This window comes from Pseudopipra pipra, chromosome 11 (assembly GCF_036250125.1).
Source record: "Pseudopipra pipra isolate bDixPip1 chromosome 11, bDixPip1.hap1, whole genome shotgun sequence".
Taxonomy (NCBI): domain Eukaryota; kingdom Metazoa; phylum Chordata; class Aves; order Passeriformes; family Pipridae; genus Pseudopipra; species Pseudopipra pipra.
Window position 1 is genome coordinate 13846412 of NC_087559.1, and position 16553 is coordinate 13862964.

At 36.6% G+C, this 16553-nt stretch overlaps 1 protein-coding gene across 6 annotated transcripts in view; it reads right to left on the reverse strand.

The window, feature by feature from the left end:
• The window catches only part of CACNA2D3 (calcium voltage-gated channel auxiliary subunit alpha2delta 3), a 405672-nt gene that overhangs the window by 18956 nt on the left and 370163 nt on the right, over positions 1-16553 (reverse strand). For 4 of the 6 annotated variants that reach the window (XM_064667663.1, XM_064667662.1, XM_064667661.1 and 1 more), the window contains 4 exons: positions 16278-16348; positions 7342-7417; positions 4778-4830; positions 3155-3210 (listed from right to left, as the gene is read on the reverse strand). In XM_064667663.1, the coding sequence (XP_064523733.1) occupies positions 3155-3210; positions 4778-4830; positions 7342-7417; positions 16278-16348 (256 nt within the window). Of the gene's footprint in view, positions 1-3154; positions 3211-4777; positions 4831-7341; positions 7418-8918; positions 8965-16277; positions 16349-16553 lie in introns of those variants that run through there. The other 2 variants (XR_010433489.1, XM_064667664.1) reach the window with 2 other exon arrangements.

The window sequence follows — 16553 nt, forward strand, 5'->3', positions numbered from 1 at the left end:
GGGTTTCATCAGCTACAATAACTCTGTGGGTGGGGGAGGTAGAAGAGTTACTTTACCCAATTCCAATGTTATCTGTTTCCCAAAATACTAATAATGAAGACCCTTTAGTCTGAAGTCCTTACAGGAAAAAGAAAGAGTCACTATTTACATCTTAAAGATTGGGAAACTGAGGTACCAGAAAGCAGTGAGACTGGTTCAAGGTCAAACTACAGGACAGCAGCAAAGCTGGGAACTGAAGGCAGCTCTTCTGACTCTCACGCTGAAGTATTTGTCAGACAATGTCTCTCCCTCATTCCCTTTCTTTTTCCTCCCCACACCTTCATTGTTCCTTAACACAGAGATATACTTGCACATCAGCACAAGTGTTAAACCTATCTTAAACTAATTGCTAAGTGAGAAAACAAGATGAGGTATGACAAAAATAGATTACACTAAACAGGCTCTTGGGCTGGACAGATCTTCCATTGGAGATAATCTGTTTGAGAGCGAGTGGTGCATCCACTGTGCAGTGCAAGGGAACCACCACAACTGCATTTGCAATCACACAGCAGGACGTGCTTTTCTGAACTGTTCACAGTTTTTGTATAGAATAAAAAAAGGAGTACCTCAAAGGAGGTACTGAAGTTGGTCAGAAAAGTTTTGTTATTTCTGAAGTTTTCACTATGATTGTGACATATTTAAGGATGTGACGTCTTAGGTATTTTTTTAAAAATTGTCTGACTAGCTCTACTGTACCTTCTCCATTTCTCTTCTGTTTCCCTTATCTGTTGTAAAGAATGAATGGAATTTATCACCTGTGGTTTGGGTCTACCCTCATTTTTATCAACATACGGCTTGTGTAACAAAAAGACTGACAAAGATTCATGGGTCTCAGATTTCCAGCACCTCTCTGGAGTCCAGAAGATGATGGGATTGTTCAAGGTTTAGGGTTTCTTCTCTCTCATTTACAAATGTGATTGAGATTACAAGATTTTGTGCAGAAGTACTTTTCAGAGTAGGGTTTGTTAAATGGGCAGGTGTGTGTGGACCCTCTAGGATTTTTATAATATGTGATACACCATTAATGTCACAAACTGAATGGGAAGCAATTTCCATATTAGAGGAACTGATCTTTTCCCTGAGCTTCGTTAAGTAAAAAAAAAAAAAAAAAAAAAAAAAGGTGCAAATTTTTAAATTTTAATTTCATTAAGTGCAGTCATAAATATTAAAACTCTTAGTGGTAACATAACATCTACAGAAGAATTTGGTACTCTTCTGTATATATATATAATCTATAATTCCTAAGCATGTGCTTTTTTCTCCTGCTTTCTTGTGATATATCTCTTGCTTTTGCTTTACTAAAACATGCTGGTTTCCAAAGAGCTATCTGTTGCTATCTAACCAAACAGGAGCTGGGCAATACCATATGGGCATACCATAAAAGTTATGACATCCCAATGATGAGAGGATATTTTCAATACTCTTACTCATCAAAGAAATGGAGCAAGTGACTTATGTAATTAAAACTTCACTGTCAACTAAAACGTGAAATTCCTCAATCATGCTTGTCCATCAAAGTGCTGTAATGATAGTTTTGTTTTTAAGAAAAGCAAGTTTGCAAGTTATCAATGCCTCATCTGTAGTTAGTGCACACTTTAAATACAAATCAGACATTCATTCCCATGAGATGAAAAGGGATTGCTTTTGAAAGATATTTTCCCTAACATACAATGCAAGTGCCATTGAATGTTTCATGTCAGGATATACTGAGGCATATTTGTACAGCACATGGGAAAAAAAACATCCAAAAAAGTTGTTTCCTACAGCGGATGCTTTGTGCTGTTCTGCAAACATCAAGGACTAGGGCTGGTGAACCTGCCATTCCTCTTCAGATGCAGAACAGCAACTGGTTTGCATTTTCTGGGTCTAGCACAGCAAGCCCAACTGTCCCTCACAGCCATCAGGGTCAGAGACTTTTTTCTTCATCATTAGGGAAATCACTGGAAAGTTAGTCTTGGTTTTTAGGAGACCTGTGTAGGCGCTGCTGGTCAGGAAGCAGTCCCCAAAGCAAACAGTGCCTGGCAGGTTTCCATGAAGCTCTACCCGTGTGTGGGCACCCAATCTGCATCAGCCTCATTGCTGGTGTCTCAGAAGCATCAGCTCCAGCACTGCAGAGCACTGTGCAGTTCACATCAGTGTGGGAAACGCTGGAATAAGTTCATGCACCTAAATTTTCAGAAGGCTCTTACCAAACCCTCACCTCCAGCAGACACCCTTCTCAGCCTCCCTGTCCCTTACCCAGCATTTACCACACATTAGGCAGTAGCCTGACGTGCTTTGCCAATAATTTCTGGTTGTTCCAGGATAGAAATTTTATACTAGGAGCATCTTACTATTCCAGGGAATACTGGATTATTCCAGGGCATCAGTATGTTCGATTTTTCTGATATCTAAACTTCAGACAGGATATGATTTTTCCTGGATACCAGGCAATGCAAATATCAACTGAAGCCTAAAGCAGCAATTTTATCCTCTGCTTTGCTAAGGAATGTGCAAATATGAGGCTGAAAAATTCAGTTTAAATTATTATACCAGCACAATTTGCCTATGAAATCATCAGTTGAAGAGCAGTGCTCCCATAAATTAGCCCTTTACTTCTGAGCAACTTCTGAAAATGCAGTAAAAAGTCTGCTAAAATCTAACAGATTACTAACACTGAAAATTTCCCATTTTTATGGGAACTATTAAAATTCCATCATTTCAAATGAAGTTTCTACATTTTAAAAATTATTTTGAGTAAACTGAATTTTAATTCACTTAAATGTATATTTCAAATGGTGTCATAAAACAAAATCACAAAGACTGTTTTGGAATGAAGGGAAGTGTTTTTAAAAATATATTTAACCATTATTTAGTATTTTAACTTTTCCATTATAGCAGTGCACTGTATTCATAGAGCACACACAAGCACTTTGTGTTTATTCATAGAAGAGCTTAATTCTCTCATGTTTTAGGAAACATTCACAAAAAGGAGAATGCTGACATGGGAGACAAACTATTATTATCAGATATTTGTTATTTAATCTAAAACAGTTTATGCACATCCAAATTTCAAAAATCCAATTTAACCTAGACATTTCTGCCATTATGTCTGGAAAAAAAAAATTACACTTACCTTTTGCTGTTAGATCGGAGTGCCACCAACTGCATAGATTGAATTCCACAAGGAACCTAGAGAAATTATTGGAGTTTTCATTATCCCACAGCATGTTTTCAAAACACTAAACTGGCAGTAGCTTGATAACATTAATTCTATTTTAAATAAAAGCTAAAACAGAACTGGAATTCATGTTACTATAACTCTGGGATTAGCAACTACTGCTATTCTCATATTTTCACTGGGTTGCATTTTTCCTCTGAGAAATTATTCTGAAAATAATCCTATTAATAAATCATATATTTAGCTATTATTAATTTAAATATTGATCTTATTTGAAGTGCCAATTAAAATTCTCAGTGCATGGCAGCATATACTCTTTTTACTGTTGAACATTATGTCTTTATTATGCAGGTATTTTGACTCTAGTAAAATGCCACAGGACTAGAACTGTCCAGGCTACAGTACAGGCATACACATAAAATACTTTCTTTTATTAATTTTCCAAATAATAAGCTATTTTATTTCTAAGAGCAGACAAGACTGATTAACCACTATCTAATCAATTGTATCTATCTAACTAAATTGTAAAGAATGCATTTTCCCACTTAAATATACTATGATTTACCTGGAAGAATGGATTGAGAAGTGCCAGTCTATCACTTATTTTAAGTGTAAATAATGTGAAACCAACGTCCAGTTCATCATATGCCTGTGAATCTACAAGACTTATAAGCCTAGAAAGTTTCTTGGAATTTTTGAAGCTGTTACATGAGGCACCAGTCTCATTTTAACACAATTCTTTCCCTTCTATTTGCTTTGAAAGCTGCATTTAAGATCAATCTCTGCCCTCTAGCAGTAGCCACTCAGTTAAATCTCTTTAACTCTTATTCTGAACTTCGATGAAAGCTTATACAATTTACAATTAAACAAAATGACTACAAGGAAAAAGCAGTTCTATTTCAATGAAGATAAAATTCACTGAGATCTGCAGCTCTGCTTTCTGATAAGAACAATAATAAATCATGTCGGTTAATAACACATCACATTTTAAGGTTTCCTCTTCTCCATGTAATATTCCTCTGTTATTTCTTAGGCACCCTCTCTTAAAGGTAATGATCATTATGAATTAACTGGGAATGTTACAAGAATCAGTAGAGATAAAACAATTCAGCAACATCCAGAGCACACCTTGTCTGGCAGGTACTGTAAAAGGTCCATCTTATAGAATTTTATGAAGTGACAAACAATACAGTGAGTCAGTGCAACCAAGTTTCTCTACTGACAACAGCCCACCCAAGCAGCATCACAAACAGCCAGTCATTTATCTAAAATTTAACATTAACCACAAAAATAAATTTGGGCTGTATATTGTGATCTGCTAAACAAAGATATACAGATACAAGTGAAGACCATGTAATAAAAGTGATGCTGTGCATTTATATAGCCAAAATTGTCTCAGATTTTAAGAATTCAAAATTGGAAAAAAACCTCTGACAAATATTACTATATTTCAAGTCGTATAATAAAAGCAGCATAATGTATGTAAAATGTAAAAGGTACAAGTGATAATTAAATATTCAAAAGTTGCAAATATTCAGTAATTCGTACAAATATTAAGTTCTGATAAAATCTACTTACAAGACAAGTTCAGTCATAATCCATTTTACTGCAGCAAAGAAGGCATTATAAGGCTGAAGAGAAGCAACTCATTTAATAAAAAGGCAAAACATGCAGCATTTATATCTTAACTGAATTCTTCATATGAAAACAATATTATGGATATTCAAATGCATGGGGAACATGAGAAACAACCCTTTTTCTTATGATGAAGAAACATTATTATATTAATTATTAAAATATATAGTAATGAAATTTCCTTTTTCTCACAGTTGATCTTATACACAGATTATCAGAGGGGGAAAGGAAGGTTTTGCAAATGATTCTTAAATCTTTAACCTCTAGGGGTTCCTATTTCCCTGGCTATTGCTGAAGGAACAGCTCGGGGAGATGATATGAGCTTTTCTTGGGCTACAATTCAGAGGCTTTCCTCTCTGTAGTGTAAATCTCTGTTCAATACCTCGGCCTAATTAGGCTGGGAATAGTTTCTGAAGTTTGACTTTACCTAAATGATTATCTGTGTCATATGGAAGGTCCAACTGTAAACACTTCAAGTAGGTTTTTGCCTCCTTCCTCTGTTTTTCTGGATCACGAAAAATACAGCAAATCCCCTGAGAATCCTGTGTTTACAGTACTTCTAATACATTTTGAATGTTTCATTTTTGAAAAGAATATTAATGAGATTAATCTTTTGTGAAAGAAACTCAGGCAGAAAAGTCAGTTTCCAGAAATTTGGAAAGGAATCTCTCCTTGTCTCCCTCATTTGTGTTAGGGCGTCCTAGTTGCATAAAGTTCTGCAGACTCTTTTAGATATCAACAGAGTATATTGGCACATACAAGAAGTCATATTAACAGAACTACTCAGATGTCTAAAGTAATTCTTCAGCGTCCTGAGCCAGCACTCACTGAGGCAGTGCTGTTTTGGTGAGCAGCAACAGCCATTTAAAATTTTCGGGGGCCACAGAGAGTGTTTCTCTGCGTGGCTGAGAACTCACAGAGCAACAAACTCATGTCAGACAGTGCCATAAAAGGCCCAGCAGAATTTAAAACAGCTGAGACAGGAAAGATTTTCAGCTGTTAAGCACTGTCTTATAGGAAAAGATAAAGAACGACAAGACTTTCCTAGAGAAGAAAAGAAAACACAGTTTTAGCCCTATGGGACATCTTATTTATTTTTATTCCAAATAAGAAAACCTGAAATTTCACGCCCAAGTAATTAACTTTGCTGTATACTTTGGCTTTCATAATGCCAAATGATTTAGTATAAAACACTATATTCATTATTAATTAGGAACAATACATGTTTAGTTAGAGCCCACTTTTAAGAGATAAACAGTTCTACATGCTGAGTGCTCAAGCAAACTGAGCTGAAGCCCCAAGCCTTAGGATGGTAGGATTTTGCTAAGAGTTGTAATATGTTTTAAGATATTTCATGCAAATATGCTTCACAGCATCATGTCCTATTTCACTGATAATTTAGGTCTCATGGCACAGCGTAGTATTTATTATTATGTCAATATGGTCTTTTCTCAGATTCAGATTTTGGTGGATAAAAAACTGATAAAGTCCAAATCTGCAGGTATTTAGAAAAAAGAATCATATAAATTTGTAAATGAAAAATCTCCAAAAGCACACAGTTATTAAACCATAGCAAATATATATATATAATATATATATGGAGGTTGCCAAAATTTTATATTTATTCAACAGTTTAACTATATGTAGACTTGTTTTTTTCTAGCTAGATCCCTGTGCATTTAAAAATACTATCAGATAGCTTTTCCAGACTAGTAAAATATACCAGTGTTTTGCTTCTGCTCTCTTTAACTGAGATTTTTTTCATGCTATTACTGTCATCTATTTGTGAAAATAATTTTTAATATGCAAAACCTACACTCTAACACCACCTGATCAGTTCTGATAGATTATTACAGCAATCAGTGAGACAGATACATGATTATAAAATACCCTTGGGGTTATTAACTAGATATAGGATTTAGCAACAAGGAAGTGTTGCCCTTGCAAGATCCAGCTTGATTCAAATCAGGCCTTGCAGAGGTTCAGGGTTTGTATCCAGATTGCAAGAGAAGGGTTTAAATGCATTGAAATTCTACTTTAATAACATCTTTAAATACTCAGGAAGAAAAAAGTGCTAAAATCACTGACTTGCACAACTTGCCAATGAACTAATCCTTTCATATAAAAAAAAACCACCTCAATTTTTAATTTCAATTACTTGTTTACATACAGGAAAGGCATATGTGATTCCAGTCTCCCAGACAAAGCACAATCTACTGCCAAATTTACAAATTCCTAAGGCAGATTCATATGGTGCAAAGAATCTCCTGACAGAACCTCAGAAATGACGGCCCAGCATTAAAATGTTGTGTGAGTATTTGAACTCGAAAATGCTTTAACACCTTGCATTTGTTTATAATGAACCATCCCTTGAATGCACTGGGACAAATCCAAGACCTGTAAACATTCCACATCAAAATAATGGGCTTATAATGGCCATGAGATATTTGCAACACTTTTCTTTGATGGCTGCATGGAAAGGTGCTCAGAAAATGTGCTATACTTACGTCCAGCAAGCTATGGGCACTGTCGCTACTCTCTTTGTTTGTTCTACACATGGCCTGGTAGTCATAAAGTGTAATTCTACAGAGAAGAACAGAAAACTGCTTGACTAAAAGAAGAAAACTCAGTGGGATAAAAATGATGATACGGAACAGCCTGCTCACGAAGTGGACAGGAAAATAAAAATTGTAGCAGTAGTAGGGGAAAGAGGGAATGGGATCATTAAAATACAGATTACACAAAGGAGCATAAAGATAAGAAATTCTGTGAAAACTTTGTAAGGGTTTTATCAGACTACAGAAAAAAGCAAAAGCATAACTGGAAGAAACTGGGGAAGATACACATACAGTGTAACACACAATGGTATAAACAATGTGAGGGGGAGGAGGATAATACACATTCAACACAATGCTTAAACAATTGGTTCTAGACTAAGATCAGCACATTTAGCCCCAGAGAGTGAAAGAGCCTATGCATTTGAGGGGCTGCTCACAATAGACCACTTGGAACTACAGTTTTATTTTTACTAGAGTAAAAGCAGAAAGACATTTCTACAGTTCCAGCATCTCAGTGCACAGTTAATTTGTAACATGGCCTTGATTCTGAAGGAGGGAGAGGTAGAATTTCAGTGCATTCATGGAACAGATAATTGAGGCAGGATGGGTTTACCTTTGCTTCTTTTCATAAGAGCAAAATATTCCATGTCAAGTACCTGCTGTAATCAACATATGATAGAAGCCTCCTCAGATGCATAGTAAACACAGGGAAATTTATTTATGCTTGCAATTTGACTCATCATTGAAACACTTCAGAGATCTAAATGTAAAATCCAGAACTCAGAGCTAGTATATGGAATTATTGTGATTATTTCTCTAAATCGGTCTGTCCATAGAACAATCAATTAACTATATCCATCCACATAAAAAAGCACTTAGCATCTATTGCAGATGTAAAGAATCTTTAGCTAGTAATTTGCAACAAGTGTAAATATATAACATATCCATTTGACTTTTGCATCATCAGAGGGACAAAGGAGCACAACTGGACAGAGATGGTTAATAGATGTATGAGATGGGACTTCAATGTTTTGCAATGTGTGCCTTGCTTCTAAGTGAAGAGGAAAGGAGAGCACACAAATTCAGCTATGGAAAGGATGTCCCAGAAGCTGCCAAAACCAGGTCATGAAATGCATTCAGCATCATCATGAGGCATTCTGCACTGCATGCCATGAAACATTGCAACCTGTACCAATAAAATGCTGTATTCCATTGTGGTAGAAACCGTTGCTTGTTGCTTTTTTTTTTTTCTCTGATCTGATTTTGTGACAGCAACCATCACTTAAAGCTTCCTTATTTTCTCTATATTTTCTTTTTGGCTTACAAGCAAAATATCTAATACAGTGGGTCTTGCAGCTTCAACTAAACATTTAGTACGTGGCCATACTGCTTACATTATCCACTTTCTCTTATATCGAGAATAGAAATGCCTAGGAAGCCATTGTTTTGTGGACTGGCAGAGAGAGGCACATGGTAGACAAACGCATAAGTAGAGACCTAAACATGGGTGTAAGTTGAACACTGACCATCTTTGGCAGAATCACGCCCACAGCCAGATCCGCGCACACAGATCTGCCAAGACAAACAGAGCAGTACACGGGGTAAGCTGTGCTGCCTGTGTGGCAATGCAGTAATACACCACTGGCTCTAGCTGGCTTTTTGCTTTTCTTAATTTTTTCCCCCTTTAACCGTGGTCAGAATCCAGCCCCTGTAAAGTAATCTCTACAGCTCAGCTTTTCCAGCCTTGGTTGGCTTGACTATTTTGTTCCTCTAGATCCAAGGACTGTGTTGCATGTCCACTTGGACCAACCTAGTGATGGTGGCAAGTGGTAAGTGCACAGCAAAGACAGTTCTACAGATGTTAATGTGCTCTCTGCAGAGTAGTCAAGAAATTCTATATGGATGAAATGGTCCCGTTCTGCTTCATTGAATATCTAGTGTTACAAGTAGAAGGCATTGTTTTGTGTGTATTCATTATAAATGTAAATTTTTAATATATTAATTAAGTTTGGTGACTGTTTGTTTCATGTTTGAAAGTATAATCAATGTCTCAAATTTCAATCTCATACACCAGAACTTCTTGGTTGGATTTCATTATTCTGCTAAGCAGTGTTAATCAAATGCTGTTATAATGTGCCATGTGAAATATCTATTATAATTTGAACTTAATATTAAATATTGATAAAAGCCTTTCCTCATCAGTATTTGTACTTGTATTACATTTCTTATAAATTATTACAGTCTAATAGATGTAATAGTTTCTTTAAATGCTCAAAGATAAAAAGATTTTAAAAGACTGAAATATGTACTCACACAAATAATCAGAAATATAATTAATATTGCACTCCAAAATGTTAGATTATATGTTTTGTAGATTGTCTTATTGTATTGTAGGGAGTATACAACAATCAAGATTGTATTATGATTAACAGAAAGGAAAACAATACAAGTATGTAATTAAAAACCCCTTCATTTAACAGGGAAAGAAATAGTAAACTTTAGAGTGATGAAGGGAAGAGCTGTAATAAACAACCTCAAAATCATTGTGGAATACTAAAGAATTGTTATTTGGAAAGGCTTGAATATTACCTGTGGATGATATTAGTGTTAGTTAGATGAGTTTAGTAAATATATTTGAAGGCATTTCCAGTGTAAAGATTCTGGTTCAGGAATAAATGAGAGAACAGATAATGTGTCCAGGGTAAAAAAAAAAATCAACCAAAAAAAAACAAAACAAAGGTGCAAATTCTTAGAAAGGTACATGGCAGACAGATTTCTGAACAGAAGCCTGGAGTGAGTTTTGGTTTTAGAACAATGTATTCCCATCTTTCAAAGTAACTTTCAAAGTGGGCAGGTTCAACAGCTACCTCAAAGTTTCTAAAGATGATTCAAACAACTATAACACAGGATGTGCAAAATAAACCAGTGAAAGTCTTACAGTGAAATGATGTTAAAAGACCTGACTGTTTTGTGCTAGAAACACACGGGAATTTTGTAACATAATTCAAAGATCATTTGATGTATCCCATAACCACGTTGCAGTCTGAACACTGCAACATACTGAACCAATTCTCGATTCTCTGTCACTATGAATGGTATTAAAGCTCAGTTCCAAGTCATTCACAAATTCAAATCCAGTTGTTTTGGTTTTATTCTTATAAATGTAATAGGAAAGTAAACACTTTCCAGCACTATTCCTTATAAAAGCTACTGCAGTATTTGTGGTCAAAGCAGTGGCTTAAGGCACTGTAGTGCTTCTGTGCTCAGGTGTCATTTCCAGAATGTTATTTTACTGCTGATGTCTTTCTGAGATTTTAGAAAATAGGCTTTCTTCTCACTCAGACAGACTTAACTCAGTGGTGCAGAAAAAAAAGCTTGCAGATCACCCTTTCTGAATTGATTGTATTTCAGTTTTAAATAACTGTTTGCAGCTAACCATATCCTGTTCAACTCAGGATATGGTCCACCTAGATGCCCAAGTCCATGTCCTCTGTTACAGCACCTCACGGGGAGCTTTGCTCTTGCTTCACATGACACGCCTGAGACTGTCTGACATCACCATCCTGTCAACTTCCACGTCTGAACTCCACAGAGCAACTGCTCTTAACATAAGTTGTAGGACAAACACGATGAACAATCATCTTTAACTGATGGAAAATAACTTACCAAAACCTAAATGTGCATCACTGTTTTATGTAACTTCAGGGGCCAAATACATTGTAGGGAAAACCCTTTTATTGTCGATTTCCTGATACAGTTAATTCCAGTCTCGTACTTTGCAATGTACTTGCAATTGAGTACGAATCTGGTTCAAGAAAATTAAACTTCCAAGACCTACCAGCAGCACAGGATATATTAACAGATGTACTCTATTGCTTTCAGCTAGATTTTCAGCACAACTATGGATTTACCAGCGTAAAATACCATTACTGACAATTGTAAGAGCTGAAAGACATTCAATGCATAACATTTCAAATGTTTTGTTGAAGATTGGGTGGGTTTTATATACTGTGTAATAATAATAAGCTTCTTACCACAGAAGTAAATGCCGAGTCCACAGAGAAAAAATAAATGCTCCAAAGAACCGAGCAAAGGAAGCCAATAATCCAGAAGCCTTAATTATTGACACTATGCTTTACTCAGTAGTCCATGTAAAAACTAGTGGTGATTACAGCTCAGTTGTGGTGGAAAGACTCAACTCAGACATGAGATGTGCAGCTGGCCTGGCATCCTCACAAGGAGGGACAGTGTTGAATGGTGTGAAGAGCAAACTAGTTTCTGCAGTCTAGAGAAGGTCCTGCAGGACACTGTAAGGAATCTTGGACTGCTGCTGCTCTGGCTCTCCCACCTTCACTGACAGACAGATTATTAGCGTCCAGAAGCTGTCAGGCTAATACCTTTCACCACCAAGAAAATCAGTGGAAAGAATAAAAATAAATGACAGTATTTTGACAAAACAAACTTGTCATCACATATCTTTGCTTTTATTGCTCAGCTATTCCCAGTGGCCAAGGTGCTCAAAGAATAACAAGCATAAAAACTAGAACTCAGTCTGTATTTCCAGAATATGGAATGAGAATTCATCTATCTAGCACACATGCCCGTGTTTCTCCTTAAGTGTATAAAATGATTTAATGCAATTAAAGGTAATATTTACAGAGACATAAACTCTAACAATGCCCAAAACTCAATGTTAAGACATTAATTTTAGATGTCACATGGACAAAATATGAGAAGAAAATATAGCCCACAGTAATGTGGAAGTTTCCAAATGAAGGTATCAGATGCAGATCTAGTAAATGTGAAAAAAAAAAAATCAGAACATGGTTCCTGTTGGTAATAACAAGAGGGAAGTGACAGATATTATTTGCTTCTTTTGGGTGCAAGACTCACACGTGCCCTGCAGTGCACATGGCAGCGAATATGGAAGATAATTATTGGAAATAGTCAGCTCATTTTCCTACCTTGAATGTCTTCTGCCTGCCTAAACAAAAAAAATGCTTATTGATCTACCTGACTATTTTCCTGGTATTTATGCTATAAACATAGGGTTTATTTTGATCTTGCTTTTTTCTTTACTAAGTAAATAATCAATAAAGATAGGGAAGTTTTTTAGAATGTAAAAGCATATTGCAGCACTGCTACATCACAGTTGCACTTGTCCAGTACCAAATCCAGTAACTCTAATTTGGATAGTTCCTGCAGTCTGTCACTGATCTTCTCCAAAATGTAGATGTACGTGAAGAAACATTGCCCAACTAAGAGAAGGCCAAATCAATGACTGTATAAATCCACATAAAAATAAACACAAATTTTAAATGCGACTGTCCATTTAACATCTTCACCAAAAATTTAAGAATGTCTTGATAAAATGAATGTTTAAATAAGAAAGAGTGGTCTAAAAAGCAGGAAAAAAAAATCCTTCAATTGGAAGCTGCGCTGCCCCAGTGGAAACTGGTGTCTGTTGGTGAGCAACTACTTACTGTTCTTGTGATTTGGCTTTAAGAATGTTCTGTTTCTTACAAGTAAGCTTAGTGAAGAGTTGTGATTTTTTTTTTTTTATATATATATACACTCTTATAACCTGGAGGCAAAACTAGTGCTGTGTTTTGCTTATAAAGCAAATCAAGACAGAGAGATGAAAGTCTGCCTCTATGTGCAAGCATTTGGAGAGCACAGGAGAAGGATCTGGACTGCATCGTGCCCAGGGGCACGGACAGGATGCACGTTCCTCACTAAGAAGCATGTGAGTAAAGAGAAAGGAACAGAGAAAGAAAAACTGAGAAACAAGAGAAGCTCTCAAAGCAACAAGAACTTAATAGAGTGAGCCTTGGAATCCGGGAAAGCTGGATTTCAGGGGTGTGCCATTTAATTCATATATCCTGACAACAGGATTAAATAGCAAAGCATGGATTCTTCTTCAGAGGCCAAGAGGATGTCTGCTGGAAAGAGAACTGTAAGAGGAAATGATGCTGCTTCCATATTTGTCTTATAGAATTGCTTAGTTTTCCTCCTACTGGAAAGGGTGAAAGTGTTTTGAAGTCAAGAGATGTTTAATTTTCTCTTACAGATTTATTATGTTTATTTCTTTGGGGATCTCATTGCTTTGATAGCCCTTAATTTTCCTGATGTTAATGTGGGCTTTTTAGATTTTCCTGCTTGGAGCTGTTGAATTTTTCTATTTTTTTCACTGTTTTTATATAAACAAAGTGCTGAGGAAACTATAAAGAAACTTTTCTAAGTTATGTGAAGCAGATACTTTTCCATAAGCACATCCTAATTTATTTAATAATAAATTTAAATCATATTTAAATTATTTAATTGTGTGCAATACTTAAGGTATAAGATAAACATAATTTTGCTAAATGAAATCATAGAGCATGTCACGTTGCTGTGGAGGCACTGATATAATTTTTCTCCCTAATTATAAAACCCATAAACTAAGAAAATATACATACATACATACATATGTACACATTATTCAAAAGAAGCACTGAGTTTAAAGAAATTGAGGAGGGAAGGAGGTATTTAAGTTCACTTTAAAAAATAAACAGTGAACACAAAAATTGAATTTCATCCTGCTGCAGGTTGAAAAGAAACATAGTCAGCAGCAAACAAACCCCTTTTGTTTAGCACTTGCAGCACAGCCCTAAAAAGAACTTCTACATCACTCCAAATGAGTGGTAGTTGGGAGAATGGACAAAGGGTTATTTCATTCCTTTTGTGGATGGAGAGCCTGAAAGCTGGCAGGAATCAGTGAGGTGGGAGCACATATTGGCACTGCCACTCACATCACTGGTGCCAAAGGAAGAGGGGACTCCCATCCCTAAGGTTAGCAAACTTCTACAGTGAAGATCAGACAGCACAGAACCTTCTACTTGTGAACTAACCAAAAAGGGAGCAAGACCAGGTCAAAAAGTGCAGCATTATATAATTCACCTGCTGGACAGTACGTGCCATGTAAAAAAGCAAATTGGAAGAAAGGATGACTCTGGATATTATCAGAATGAAATGCTAATGAACAGAGTTTGTTCTCTGATTTTGCCTACATGGTAAGAGCAGCAATGGCAAGTATAATGTATGCAATATCCACATTATGCTCTCAGGGAAATGGTACTAGTGACAGATTTTGCCACTGCATCAAGCACTCTTTTTCTTTTCTTCTTATTTCATATATAAAAACGTTTGGTAAATCAAAACATGACCCCATCTGAACAAATTAGTAATCTTAAAAATATGGTAAATGCATCTGGCTGTTTTTCATGAGAGCCAGCAAAGATTTCTTCAGACTGCTGGAATAATTTTTTTCAAGGCCTCATCTAGCACAGCTCAAAGACAGTCTGGTTTGGGTGTTTTTGTTGCTGCACAGAGCTATCTGCTGTCCAGCAGGATGCTCATTTAGCACAATTATACCACTTTGATTCTCTCCCATCTTTAACTGATTGGCAATGGTCAGTTTGTGTTGTTTAAATAACCGGCTCACCGTGTTTACATTTTCTCTAGTATGCAGCTCAGTTGCACTGAGCCGGTACCTTCACTATCTCTGACTGCCTTGGAGTTCAAGACCAGCAAAATCAGAAGCCAATGGTCCAGGCCAGAGAGGCGCCTGCTGCAGTTTAGATGGAACTCTCGAGCCCTGCAGTCTGTGCTCTCAATGGTGCCCACCACCATCGCTCATTGACTACATATTCTGTTTGAAATGCTTTGCTGGGCAAGACAAAACAAATTGCGACAAATTAAAGTGTTAGCCCTTAGTTTTGACCGTATGTTTTTCTTTGTGTTAAATAAAAGGCTTCATCTCTTGTATAAACAGATCTTTTCATCGTCAAACCCAGTCTGTAAATATGCATTACTTCACTTCCTTCTACAGCATACGTTAAGAATGTGGTGCTAAACACAAAAAGGTTGCCACCCTCAGAAAACTAGGATTTGGGATGATTCCATGAGTGCTATCTGCACATGTCAGGTCAGTCACTGGGTGTGGTGTTCAGCTGTAGCACACAGAGGCAGCATGGAAAGATTTCTGCCTTTAGGAGAGCTGGTTTACCAAGCAAGCACACAAACCATCTGTTCTGAGAGCCTCTGTATACACCCTCACATGTAATAACTACATTCAGTGAGTGATGGGATCAGTGATGTGTCTGTCTTTCTATACTAGAAATGCACAGGAAAATAAAAGGGAAAAGTGCAATATATATTGTCAGCACTTCTCCCATGCTGTCATAGGACAAAAGGGTATGGAACAGTTCCTGGACTATGTGAAAGCCATGAAGACTCCAGTGTTGAATTACAGGTTAAAGGGAAAAGCTTCTTCTTAATTGCCCAGAATGTATAATTTATTTCAAAGGACAACACATAAAATCACTATTAGTTTGTATTGCCATCATGAGAGTAAGACCAGGTCAATAGTCACAACAATGTTCAGAGGTAAGTTAGCATGTGAATGAAGATGGATTACTGGGAGAACACACTTCCCCTTTAACAGCAGGGCATTTTGCACTGTCTAGTTTGAGCAATCTCCAACTTTTTACAGGTCAAAATGGTGATGTGGCATCAATGATTTGCTTAAGAGCCATTTAAAACTGTTCAGCAGTAGATATGGCCCAATCCCTTTTCCACTTGAGTGCAGTGGGAACAGGAAAGGCACACAGTTTTAGCATTGTAGTCAAATAAACCGTTCTTTCAAAAAGAAACTCACTGTAGGCTGACTCCAATGCTCTCAACATTCAACGTGCATGGTATCCAGTTACACTCAGATCATACAGAAAAGAGACATAAATGAGAATCCAGCCATGCTGCCAGTCTTGGCTTTCTTTCGTCTGACTTTGATTTAGTTTCGTTTCATTTTGTTGTTAAAATATTTTTTAAGAGATAGAAAATCTTACCTCTTAAAGGAGCCCATTGTTAGTAACTTGTTCATCACAGCCCCTTCAACCTCCCCAAAAAAGTAACCAGTCTGTAGAGGGAAAATGCAAGAAATTACCAAAAGTGTAGATAAACACAAACCAACATTGGGTTCAATTTAAACTGGCATAATCCAGGATCTGACAAGAGTGGCTTTGACAGTTACATAGACAGGTTTTCAGGACTACTGCTACATAAAATCTGATGAGGACTTCACAGTCATGGCAAGTGGCTGGGATTACATTATTACTCCTGAG